Genomic DNA, 13,482 nt, shown 5'->3' with positions numbered 1-13,482 from the left:
ACACACAGCCTATAAACTGCCATCTAATGAGGGTTACTCCATAAAAGACGCTCACTTCTGTCCCCTCGGAAACTGAAACTTCCATTAAACATGGCTGTCTGCTGTATGTTTCCTTTTCACACACTGTTGTTCCATCTATTTCTTTATGTTCTTGGATTGGATATTTACTCTTCTAAAATCAGTGGCCTAAGCAATCAACTGACAAAATAACAAAAATCAAAACGGTCACCATAATCTTGGATTTGGCAACACAGGAGGGTGTGACACACATTGGCACCTAGCATAGCAACACCTCCATGGTTCCCTGCATAATGGTGTGTCTAGTAAACAGCAGCTGCTGTGATGGTAATAACAGGGTGCGTCTCAATTGGCACCCTAACCCCTATATGTTACCTATGGGCCCTGGTCAAAACCAGTTCTCTATATAGGCAATAGGGTGTCATTTGGGATGCACTCAGTCTTGCCAGTGTAGGCAGCAGCAGCCTGGTGCCTTACCGATGAGGGAGAGCTGCTTGGAGGGCTGCAGGTCCATGCCGTTCTTCAGCCACAGGATCTTGGGGTTGGGGATGCCGTCGGCGTGGCAGTGCAGGCTGGCAGACACACCAGGCTCCTGGGCTTGCGTCTCTGGGTAGACCAGGATCACTGGGGGAACTGGATATACAGAAACACGCACACATGCACAGACACACACATGCAATTAGAGAGACACACGCACACAGCCACAAGAGAGAGGAGTCAGGGAGGCACAATCACAAAGAAACATTGATAGGAGCGGCAGGATGTTATAGACACACACACACACACACACACACACACACACACACCAGGCACAGGGGGCACAGCAGGCACACAGGCAGAAAGGATTTTGTTTCACACCAGTACCACACACATAGCTACAGGCACTGCATTACAACAGAGTCTAGCACAAAACACTGTACATGTTTATAAGACCAAATAAAAGGACAATTGAAATACATGGTAATTGTCTTCCAAGATAACCTGCCTTCCAGGAAGCAAACATTTATCTCCCTCTTCAGCTGAAGCCAGGTCTCAGATGCAGCTGTATCGTTTTTCAATTAGCCAAAATCCTGCCTTACAACACAACGCAATCCCACCTATTGTCCCTGTTAATTGAAAATCATTTCAGGCTATTTTTCTCTATGCATATCTGCATATGGAATGAATCAAAGCTCTGAGAATGGCGATTATTATCTTTGATTTGATACGGTACAGATGGCTCTCTCAAGGTCCTCAATGAAGAGGTAGGCCCGGTAATCACACGTCGTCTCAGCGAAAAAATACTTATGCAAATTAGTTTGTCAAGCAGTGTGCTTTGATAAATGTCTGCAGCCTCTGTGCTGCTTGCTGCTGGCTATTTGATGTACTGTAGCTAAAACGGTTTACATGCTCAGGGTGGAATCAATTGAGTATGGTGAATAGAACGCCATGCATATAGGCTTAATTTGCTTTCTATCATAGTATGTTGGACATGTTGGAATCAATGCCATATTTTGTGATTTGAATACTGTTGCTGTCATTACAGTCTGAGGCAGGGGTTACCAGTCGTGACCCTGAAAGGCAACTCTAACTGTCCCTCCTCCACAAAAGCATCTAACTTTATCTAAATATGTGTTATCTATTCAAACAAAAAAGGAATGTAACGTAGAACGCAGCGATGATTGCAAACTGCAACTATTACACATTTAGTCAGGTCAAAATTCTGGTGACCACATGCCAAACTAAAATCTGACCATGGAAGGACAGTGAAATGTCAAGTATATGCCATTACTAACCATTCACCTGCAGTACATGGGTCTGGCAGAGCTCTTCATATCCATACGCATGACAGCTGTAGTTCCCCATATGGATGGTTGTCACCTTGGTGATGTAAAGGGAGCCATCATCACCAAAGTCCTATTGGGAGAAGAGGAAGGTGGCAGTGGATGATGGTGAGGAAGGGAATAAGGGAGGGGAGTGAGGTGAGGGGGGAGGAAAAGTAGGGAAGGTAGGAGAGGGAGGAAGGGGGAGGGAGGGCGCACAACAGGGGAGCATGGAGTGATGGGAAGCATATAGACAATGAATCAATGTGGTCCCTGGGTGTTGGGAGGGGCATGGGGATTTGAGCCCCGTCGTCACGCTCACTCAGTCTGATAAATAGGAAGGGTTAAAAATACAAAGAACATTAGTGTGATTAATGGAGCCAGTTGTTGTTTTTCCGGATGCACAACTCACCTGGGGTTTTAGCAGGGGCTTAGGGAGGATTAAGAAACTAAATAGTGGTGTCCCGTATGTGGTGGACAGACTGTGTGCAGAGCTACCTACCTGGAAACAAATCTCTCTCTGAACACAGACTAAAGACTTGGAGTTTTTTGCCGCAAGCTATTCTCCCACCATGTGATTTTAGGTAGAAAGTATTGCTTTTCTCTTAGCTAACGAGGTGGGAGTGAATGAGGACATATTGTCTCCAGTGATGCTTTTAGGTGAGGAAAGGCAGAGGAAATACTTAGGACAGACTTTACAGAACATATAAAAACAGTAGACACTTCTTTAGAGATGAATTACTGTATAGTACAGTACCTGTAGATCACAGGAGGTTGGTGGCACCTTAATTGGGGAGGACGTACTCGTGGAAAAAGCTGGAGCGGAGTCAGTGGAATGGTATCAAATACATAAAACACCTGGTTTCCATGTGTTTGATGCCATTCCATTTGCTCTGTTCCAGCCATTATTATGAGCCGTCCTCCCCTCAGCAGCCTCTTCCTGTGAGGTAGATTTTAAGCAGTAAACTATTTCCTTTCTCATAGTATTTTTTATATAGTATGTAGCCCTATAGGGAATATACTTAAATTATTTTGTCCAGTACAGGTTTATGTGAGATGCTTTTAATTACCTAGAGATGTGTGTATGTGGGTGGATCTAAGACTATACATACAATAAAATCAATAAATTAATTAAACAAGAGATACTGAACATCTTGCCATTTGTGTCTCAAATGATGGACCTCGTAGAGGGAAATGTGTTATAATAAAACATTTATAGATTTAATACAGTGGACGGAGTGGCTTTACACTAATTAGTTCCCCCTCAGTTTGTAAAGAAGCTAAATATTGTCTCATAAATGTTTCCTTTTGGCTTGTCTTTGAAATGCAAAACCACCCCAGATGCTTCCTGCTATCTCCCCTCCCCCTTTATAAAACATTGTATCCATAATAGTGTTAGTGGAAAATCATCTTAAGATGTTTGAAGGTCAGCGTAATGCATTTTTCACAGCATTCCCAAACGGGCGAGTTTGACATGCTAATTAAATATGTTATAGCATAATTGTTTTAATGGAGAAAACGCATTACTTAATTTCATTGCTGAATTATTTCCTTGGAATAATCAAGCTGTAGATCTCTTCCTGTGTTTCAGTAAAGGGTGGTCTGGAACTACTGGATGTAATGAATGAAACACATATTCTTCTTTCTCCCTAGTACATAGGCTGCGATGACACAGGCAGCCCAATTCTGATCCTTTTCCACAAATTATTTGACCAATCAGATCAGCTCTTTTGCCAATAATTGACCAAAAGATCAGAATTGCACAGCCTGTGTAAACGCAGCCATATAGTGCCTCCCTCTCCTTGACGGCAATCAAACCAGAGGGGAACAGATTTGATCTTTCCAAAACACAACGCAATTACTTTGGAGAAAAGTAGCCATTCAATATGTAAAATGCCCCATTTACTAGAGGGAGAAAGAGAGAGAGAGAGAGTAATACTGCTCTACCTTTACGCTGTAGCAGAGTGCAGACAAATGGGTCTGATTCCAGCATAGGCAAATTGCCACTCAGCCAGCTAAATGTGTCATATGTCAGAGTGCCTTTTGGGTTGGAATTTCAATCACAGCTGAATGTAATATTCGGTTATTGATTGCAAAATGAGCCCATTTTCATAGAAAAACTGAACAACTGAGTTGACCTGTAAATTAATCTACTTTACGCTGACCTGAAGCGACAGATCACACACGGTAACCGAACATGGTAGGCGTAGAAAGACGCCTGAACGGAGTCCCCACTTCTGTTTTTCAGGGGAAGCGGAAGTTGGGTTGAAAATACTGGATCCCTGAAAACCGGCAACATCCGCTTTCTGCCAATGCCGCTAAGGGTGCACACACGGAGACCAAAGGCCTTCAATCAGTATGCATTATTTTCTTTGTTCTTAATTGAAATGCAGTGGTACTGCACAATAGGAGGTAACCCTTCCCTTGCAGATGGTTTATAAGAGCATAAAGCTGCCTAAGGATTATATGGGAACACATGATGCTGAGTGGCACATTGCTTATTGCACACGCCTGCATGTTCTTGCACATCAGACATTACTTTGTGAAGATGAAGGCATAAAAAATTACTTCAAAGTAATTAGTTATTAATTAATTTGTTGCTATTAATTGCTATTAGTGATAATTGACAACTGTAATTATCATCTCACAGTATTTACCACTGAATACCCTAACTCCATGGAAACAGTAGCAGTAGCATGTTGCACAGAGGACCTTGTTTTCTCTCACTTCCTTGTCTTCCCCGTGACCCCGCCTATACAAATGCCAGTTTGTATTTATTTGTATTTATTACGGATCCCCATTAGCGGCTGCCAAGGCAGCATCTACTCTTCCTGGGGTCCAACCACAATTTACATACAATAAAACAATACATATCACAACACCTTATTACACACTACTCTACCATAACATATTTACAATACAAAATAACAATATTAAAATGTGTGTGTGTGGAGTGCGTGTGTTAGCATGTGTTTGCGAATGCTGTGTGTGTGCCTGTGTGTGTGTGTGTGTGTGTGTCTCTACACAGTCCGCACTGTTCCATAAAGTGTAGTTTTATCTTCTTTTTTTTTAACATGATATGGAATAGAGTTCCATGTAGTCATGGCTCTACGTAGTACTGTGCGTTTCCCGTAGTCTGTTCTGGACTTGGGGACTGTGAAGAGACCTCTGGTGGCATGTCTCGTGGGGTATGCATGGGTGTCCGAGCTGTGTGCTAGCATTCCAAACAGACAGCTCGGTACATTCAGCTTGTCTACACCTCTTAAAAAAACAAGCAGTGATGAATTCAATCTCTCTTTCACTCTAAGCTAAGAGAGACTAACATGCATGTATTTAATGTTAATTCTCAGTGTACTTTTAAGGGCCAGCCGTGCTGCCCTGTTCTGAGCCAACTGCAATTTTCCCAAGTCCCTCCTTGTGGCACCTGACCACACTACTGAACAGTAGTATAGGTGCGACAAAACTAGGGCCTGTAGGACCTTGTTAAGAAGGCAGAGCAGTGCTTAATTATGGACATACTTCTCCCCATCTTAGCTACTGTTGTATCAATATGCTTTGAACATGACAGTTTACAATCCAGGGTTACTCCAAGCAGTTTAGTCACCTCAACTTGCTCAATTTCCACATTATTCATAACGAAATTTAGTTGAGGTTTAGGGTTTAGTGAATGATTTGACCCAAATACAATGCTTTTAGTTTTGGAAATATTTAGGACTAACTTATTCCTTGCCACCCATTCCAAAACGAACTGCAACTCTTTATTCAAGTGTTGCAGTTATTTCAGTAGCTGTAGCAGCTGACATGTATAGTGTTGAGTCATCCGCATACATAGACACAATGGCTTTACTCAAAGCCAGTGGCATGTCGTTAGTAAAGATGGAAAGAAGTAAGGGGCCTAAACAGCCGCACTGAAGTCTAACAAAACAGCCCCCACAATAATAATATAATAATATGCCATTTAGCAGACGCTTTTATCCAAAGCGACTTACAGTCATGCGTGCATACATTTTATCATCAATTTCTCTCAGCCAATCATCAGTCATTTGTGTAAGTTCTGTGCTTGTTGAATGTCCTTCTCTATAAGCATGCTGAAAGTTTGTTGTCAATTTGTTCACTGTAAAATAGCATTGTATCTGGTCAAACACAATTTTTTCCAATAGTTTACTAAGGGTTGGTAACAGGCTAATTGGTCGGCTATTTGAGCCAGTAAAGGGGGCTTTACTATTCTTAGGTAGCGGAATGACTTTTGCTTCCCTCCAAGCCTTGGGACACATACATTCTAGTAGGCTTAAATAGAAAATATGGCAAATAGGAGTGGCAATATCATCCGCTATTATCCTCAGTAATTTTCCATCCAAGTTGTCAGACCCCGGTGGCTTGTCATTGTTAATAGACAACAATAATTTTTTCACCTCTTCCACACACACTTTACGGAATTCAAAATTACAATGCTTGTCTTTCATAATTTGGTCAGATATACTTGGATGTGTAGTGTCAGCAATTATTAAAGAGCATGTCATTGTTTATTGTATCTCCGAGGCAATATATAACAAGGACAATTCGTTAACATGCAATTAGAGAATTATAATCAGGTGGTGGATAAACTGTCAGCTGTGCAGGTGAGCTAAACAACTCACCGGCGCCGCCACTCTATAGTTCATTAACTGCATGTAGCCAATTCCCATGCTATGCTATGTTGGGATTTGCTGAAATATATTTTTTACATGGTTTGTGCTCTTTCAGATCAGCACAACGCCTGGCAGAGTGCCAATGAGACCCACGTGCTACTGAGACCCAAATCATTACATTATTTCCAATTAGAATAAATAATAGCTAAAAAGTGAGGAAAAACACAGACCTGATTTTAATTAGAAAAAAAAAAAAAAAAAGCTGGGAGAATAAGATGCATGAATTGTGTTAATGGGAATTAGCATTTCTCATTTCTTTTCTGTGAACCTTTATCTAATGTGATTGATTATAATTGTATTTGTATCAATGTGAGGAACCCCTGTTGAGACACATTCTGAGGATAATCAAATATTAACCAACGTTCCAATTATAAATGTCATTTCTAAAAACACACCACTTGAAAGTTTACAAGTTGGACACTGGTTCAGTGTTTCACCTTGAAAAGCCCATGAAGTTTAAAGAGACCCTTACTCATATCTACAGTTTTGGAGTGAAAGCCTATGCAGTTTTGGGCTGTAGGACTACCCTGTTTCAACCCTGCTCCCTTGGACTCTGGCTCATACTAGCATGACTCAATTCATGTCAAAACATGATTTTTAACTTTCAATAAATTCCCTGATTTTCCAGAAATCCTGGCTGGAGGATATCGGATTTCCTGTTGTTCCCTCCTTATTCTGGGAATCCTCCAACCAGGACAACTGAAACCCTCTGTCTCAGCCAATACTCACATTGATGTCCTCTAGGTCCAGGAAGTTGAGTATGATCCCGTTCCTCTTCCAGATGATTGGCGGCCGCAGCGTCCCCTGGATTGCACAGGACAGCACGGTGCTGAGTCCCACTGTTACCGTGGAGACGCTCACTCTCTGGTCCTCAGCCAGGCTCAGCTGAACAACCTCTGTCGTCGGGGGGAGAGAGCAAAGAGGGAGAGAGAGAGAGAGACCGAGAGAGGGAGCGAGAGAGACATAGGGGGGTGAGAGAGAGGAGAGGAGAGAGAGGGGGAGAGAGGGGGGGAGAGAGAGAAATAAGGGGTGAGAGAGAGGAGAGAGGGGGAGAGAGGGATAAATAAGGGGTGAGAGAGAGAGAGATAGAGAGATAGAGAGAGAGAGAGAGAGAGAGAGAGAGAGAGAGAGAGAGAGAGAGAGAGAGAGAGAGAGAGAGAGAGAGAGAGAGAGAGAGAGAGAGAGAGAGAGAGAGCAATAAAAGAGATGAGCTGGTGGAACTGAAACAAAGCCAGACTTTATTCATCACATCACAGAACACACAGTGGGGGATACAAACACAGCTGTGTGAGAGAGAACGGTGTATGATCTTAGGACGAGAGCAGGACATTGTGGAAATATCATTTCTCTCATTAAGGAAGATTTACATTCAGCTGACTAGCGAGTCAGATTTGTTTCACCTTTAAGGAATATCAAGAAGCACTGTTCCAGAGTGTCCCCCAGGGCCCATATATAGGAAGAGAGAGGGATGAGAGAGGGATGGCAGGTAAGAATGTAATAAATACACTGAGTGTACAAAACATTAGGAACACCTTCTCTTTCCATGACATAGACTGACCAGGTGAATCCAGGTGAAATCTAAGATCCCTTATTGATGTCACTTGTTAAATCCACTTCAATCAGTGTAGATAAAGGGGAGGAGACAGGTTAAATAATGATTTTTAAGCCTTGAGACAATTGAGACATGGATTGTGTATGTGTTCCATTCAGACGGTGAATGGGCAAGTCAAAACATTTAAGTGCATTTGAACGGTATGTTGGTAGGTGCATCAGTTTGAATGTGTCAAGAACTGCAATGCTGCTGGGTTTTTCACGCTCAACAGTTTCTTGTGTGTATCAAGAATGGTTCACCACCCAAAGGACATCCAGCCAACTTGACACAACTGTGGGAAGCATTGGAGTCAACATGGGCCAGTATCCCTGTGGAATGCTTTTGACACATTGTAGAATCCAAGCCCCGACCAATTGAGGCTGTTCTGAGGGCAAAAGGGGGTGCAACTCAATATTAGGAAGGTGTTCCTAATGTTTTGTACACTCAGTGTATGTCTGAATGACCCTGGGTCAATATTGGTTGGGGTCTTTATGAAGACTATAATTAATTCAACAAAGATTCCCAGACACCTGACAGAAATCAAATTGGAGCCAACCATGCATGAACTCCTGAGCAAATCCATGTTCCCTTCCCACTCTGAAATGGATTGGATGGAAACAGTTGGCTCTCTTCCCCCGCGTGACATATATGAAATTACAATGGGCCATCCTCTCCTGCTGGTCTATACCTTCCTTACAGTAGGTATTGCTACAGTACATGACTAGAGCAAACGCTACTGGATATTTAGGTGAATCCAATGGTGATCAATCAATCAATCAATCAAATTTTATTAATAAAGCCCTTTTTACATCAGCAGATGTCACAAAGTGCTATACAGAAACCCAGCATAAAACCCCAAACAGCAAGCAATGCAGATGTAGAAGCACGGTGGCTAGGAAAAACTCCCTAGAAAGGCAGAAACCTAGGAAGAAACCTAGAGAGGAACCAGGCTCTGAGTGGTGGCCAGTCCCCTTCTGGCTGTGCCGGGTGGAGATTATAACAGTACATGGCCATTAAGGCCATATTTTTCTCCAAGATGTTCAAACATTCATAGATGACCAGCAGGGTCAAATAATAATCACAGTGGTTGTAGCGGTTGCAATAGGTCAGTACATCAGGAGTAAATGTCACTTGGCTTTTCATAGCCTGGCATTTAGAGGTTGAAATAACAGAGAGAGAGAGAGAGTTGAAAACAGCAGGTCTGGGACAAGGTAGCACGTCCGGTGAACTGGTCAGGGTTCCATAGCCGCAGGCAGAAGAGTGAAACTGGAGCAGCAGCACGACCAGGTGGACTGGGACAGCAAGGAGTCATCAGGCCAGGTAGTCCTGAGGCATGGTCCTAGGGCTCAGGTCCTCCGGGATGGGAGGGAGAGAGGGAGAGAGAGAGAATTAGAGGGAGCATACTTAAATTCACACAGGACACCGGAAAAGACAGGAGAATAACACCAGATATAACAGACTGACCCTAGCCCCCCGGCACTTAGACTATTGCATAGATACTGGAGGCTGAGACGGGTGTGTGGGGGGGTCGGGAGACACTGTGGCCCCGTCCGACGATACCCCCGGACAGGGCCAACCAGGCAGGATATAACCCCACCCACTTTGCCAAAGCACAGCCCCCCAATCTACAACCACCAATCTACTACCCTGAGACAAGGCTGAGTATAGCCCACGAAGATCTCCTCCACTGCACGAGCCCGAGGGAGCGACAAACCGGACAGGAAGATCACGTCAGTGACTCAACCCACTCAAGTGATGCACACCTCCTAGGGACGGCATGGAAAGCACCAGTAAGCCAGTGACTCAGCCCCCGTAATAGGGTCAGAGGCAGAGAATCCCAATGGAGAGACAGGAACTGGCCAGGCAGAGACAGCAAGGGCGGTTTGTCGCTCCGGTGCCTTTCCGTTCACCTTCGCAACCCTAGGCCAGACTACACTCAATCATAGGACATACTGAAGAGATGAGTCTTCAGTAAAGACTTAAAGGTCGAGACCGAGTCTGCGTCTCTCACATGGATAGGCAGACCATTCCATAAAAATTGAGCTCTATAGGAGAAAGCCCTGCCTCCAGCTGTTTGCTTAGAAATTCTAGGGACAATAAGGAGGCCTGCGTCTTGTGACCGTAGCGTACGTTTTTTTGATCAAATCAAGGTGATAAAAGTAAATATCTCTGACATATGTCAATAGGTTTGAAACACACAATGTTGCTTCCTCTAGTCGACTCACCCTAGTTCATTTTCAGACTATAATACTTCTACACATTTTGTCATGGGGAGTAGATAAAATGTTGCAGTTTTAAAGCAAGTTTTCTGCAAATCTGCACATTTTGCCATGAGGCAGAGAGAAAGAATGTGCTGTTTAACAGCAAATTTCATGCAATTCTACCCATTTTGCTATGGAGTAGAGAGAAATTGTTGCTGTTTTAAAGAAAATTTCCTAATGACTTATGCCATATTAATATAATATATCTTAGTGAGAATGACTAACAAAATCAATGGGGCCCCCTTGGAGGTCAGGGCCCCTGGGCACATGCACTGCATGCATGGTCGGTATTCGGCCATGATTAGGCTTAATACAAGTTTAGAAAGCTGGCTAGACTAACTACCAATCTAAAAATTGTTAGCTGACATGGCTAATTGATTCACTGTCAGTGACTGACATAATAAGAGTAAAACATTTCTAAATTGTACCTGATGTATTCTACTATTCTTCCTCTCAATAGTAAGTTGAGGACCCTGACTGAGTTCCAAAATAAAATAATATTTGTTTTTTTTGTATGATACGTTGCCACTTCCAGGTAGGGTTTAATCTACCCCACAGTATTTGGGGTGACATGTTGGGCTATGAGAGGTTGGCCAATGCAGAGCAGAGTTCATTGATTTGACATGGCTGGCTAGGGAGCCTACTCCTCTCTACACCTGGTCTGTCATGCACACTGCATACTTTTATGTTACTGATATCACAATGATATGCAGAGAGAAGGATTGTGCAAATGACAATGTAATGTAGTCAGTTTCCCTTTTCGTTCTCAGATGTTACATTTACAGGATATGAGTAGAGAGTAAAGTTATCGAAAAGGGCATATTGGTTTACAGGGTCTTGAGAAAGCAAAACTGAAGTGAAGAGGAAATTCGTCAACTCTTAAAGGACAGTGAAGGTTGATAAAACTGCTTAGTTATTGTTAAAACAAACACATTTCAGCCTTCCAAAATCAGCCAGGATATATACACTTTGACACTTATAAGCTGAATCCAATGTAAAATTCAGAGTGCACTGAGATGGAGGTTATTGTATTGACATGGCAGAGTCAACCTGCCAACTTTTCAAACCCACTCCATCTAGAAAATCAGCCTATACTATACTTTTCCTTCCAACAGTTTTTGGGTATACTGTTTTGTCTGGCACAAAAGCAATACAAAAAAACACCCACACAAAAATTTCCTCCATGTTAGAACGGCGGTGGTTTCATCTTTTGTTGGCTCTGAGCAATTCGATGTTAAATAAATCCTGACGCCACGTGGTGATTTTGACACCAGCTTTAGAGATTGCTGTTCCCAGAGGAGAAGCCTCTCTCCGTCCGATTTTTTACCAGCTGACTACACAGGCAACAGCCTCCTCTGCTCAAGAGCAGAGCATGTGTGACAAAGGCAGACAAATTACATATCCACTGGCCATGCCTGCATGGCTCTCCCTGCTGGATAGGGTTAACATGACATTATCTCATTATTGATTCCTAGGTTTTTAAACCACCCAAAAACTTCCTGTGTACAAGTAACTTTCCTGCGATTCACAAACTATTGATCCATCGGTGGTAACTGCTAGCGCCTGCTAGTATAGCCAACAGGGAGGATGCTTGTTTCTGACCACACAGAAATTTAAATGCAAAGTACGAATGAGCTCTCCCTGGGAATAACTCATATGGGCCTCTGACCGTAGCCCAGAAACCTCGTCACCTTCCTCCTCTATTACCCAGGCCCTCATGTGTCTAAATAAGACATCCCTGGAAAGAAAACAGGGAGAAGAGAGCTGGGTAAGAATTTGGCCCAAATGTTCGATTTGTCTCCTCAGCTCCACCTCCCGAGCTGTGTTGTGGTTAAGGCACCCTGACACTTTCCCTAAGAGGGATTATCTATCTATCTATCTATCTATCTATCTATCTATCTATCTATCTATCTATCTATCTATCTATCTATCTATCTATCTATCTATCTATCTATCTATCTATCTATCTATCTATCTATCTATCTATCTATCTATCTATCTATCTATCTATCTATCTATCTATCTATCTATCTATCTATCTATCTATCTATCTATCTATCTATCTCTCTCTCTCTCTCTCTCGCTCTGTTCTCTCTCTCTCTCTCTCTCTCTCTCTCTCTCTCTCTCTCTCTTGCGCGCTCTCTCTCTCTCTCTCTCTCTCTCTCTCTCTCTCTCTTGCGCGCTCTCTCTCTCTCTCTCTCTTGCGCGCTCTCTCTCTCTCTCTCTCTCTCTCTCTCTCTCTCGCTCTCTCTCTTGCGCTCTCTCTCTCTCTCTCTCTCTCTTTCATTCTCATCTCTTTCTTTAGTTCTCTATTTTATTCTCATCTCTTTAATTCCTCTCTCTCTTTCTCTCTCTCTCTCTCTCTTCAATTTGAGGGATCTGAATGTGTCAGTTGGCGAGTGTGCTGGTAATTCATGGAGGGAAAGAGAAGATGAGCAATCAGCAGCCCACTCATTAATCACACACAATCCAGACCCTTAATCTCCTCCACAGGTAAAGATGAATCCCTCCACTGCCTCTCGCTCTACTTCTCCTGTCTCCATTTTTTTCTACTCCCCTCTCTCTCTCTCTCGCTCTCTCTCTCTCTCTCTCTCTCTCTCTCTCTCTTGTATTTTTCTCTTTCTCTCGCCACCGCTCTCTTCGCCGCTCTCTTTCCCTCTCTCTCTCTCTCTGGCTCTCTCTCTACCTCTCTCTCGGTCACCTTCTCTGTAAATGTACCACAAAGCTAAGGTGGAGAGACTGACTGCGGCTCCCTGGCAGCCCTGAACTACAAGGAGAATGAGGCTGGTTATAATCACTAAGAATACGAAAGGTCTGGATGATAAGAACAATCACATTGTTAAACTACATTTCAAAGTTTATAAACAAGGAAAGATTTCATTGATTGGGCAGGACCCATTTCTCAGTGAGCTCTGTAATATAGGCACAGGAGAATCTGCAATGTAAGGTCAATAACCTACTACATCGCTGCTAGTCTGCTTATTGGTTTATTAACAAAAATTGTCAGCTTTTTCGCAAATATTTACTTGTAAATCAACAGCTAAATGAATAATAGCATGATGTTACTAAGTACTAATCTCTCACTTTGAATGCTCTCACTAGATATCATGGAAAAATATAAT

At 42.9% G+C, this 13,482-nt stretch overlaps 1 protein-coding gene across 1 annotated transcript in view; it reads right to left on the bottom strand.

Annotated features, from left to right (window-relative positions):
* LOC311135702 (follistatin-related protein 4-like) overlaps positions 1–13,482 on the bottom strand; it is a gene marked incomplete at both ends in the record, with an annotated part of 192,998 nt that overhangs the window by 17,344 nt on the left and 162,172 nt on the right. Inside the window, 3 exons of the mRNA XM_084169722.1 lie at positions 496–651; positions 1,794–1,914; positions 7,238–7,404. Coding sequence (XP_084025848.1) covers positions 496–651; positions 1,794–1,914; positions 7,238–7,404 — 444 coding nt within the window. The remainder of the gene's footprint in view (positions 1–495; positions 652–1,793; positions 1,915–7,237; positions 7,405–13,482) is intronic.

Source organism: Coregonus lavaretus, assembly GCF_964263955.1.
Source record: "Coregonus lavaretus genome assembly, chromosome: 10".
NCBI classification, from domain to species: Eukaryota; Metazoa; Chordata; class Actinopteri; order Salmoniformes; family Salmonidae; genus Coregonus; species Coregonus lavaretus.
Note: the sequence above shows the minus strand (reverse complement) of the source record. Positions and strands in the feature narration are given on the sequence as shown.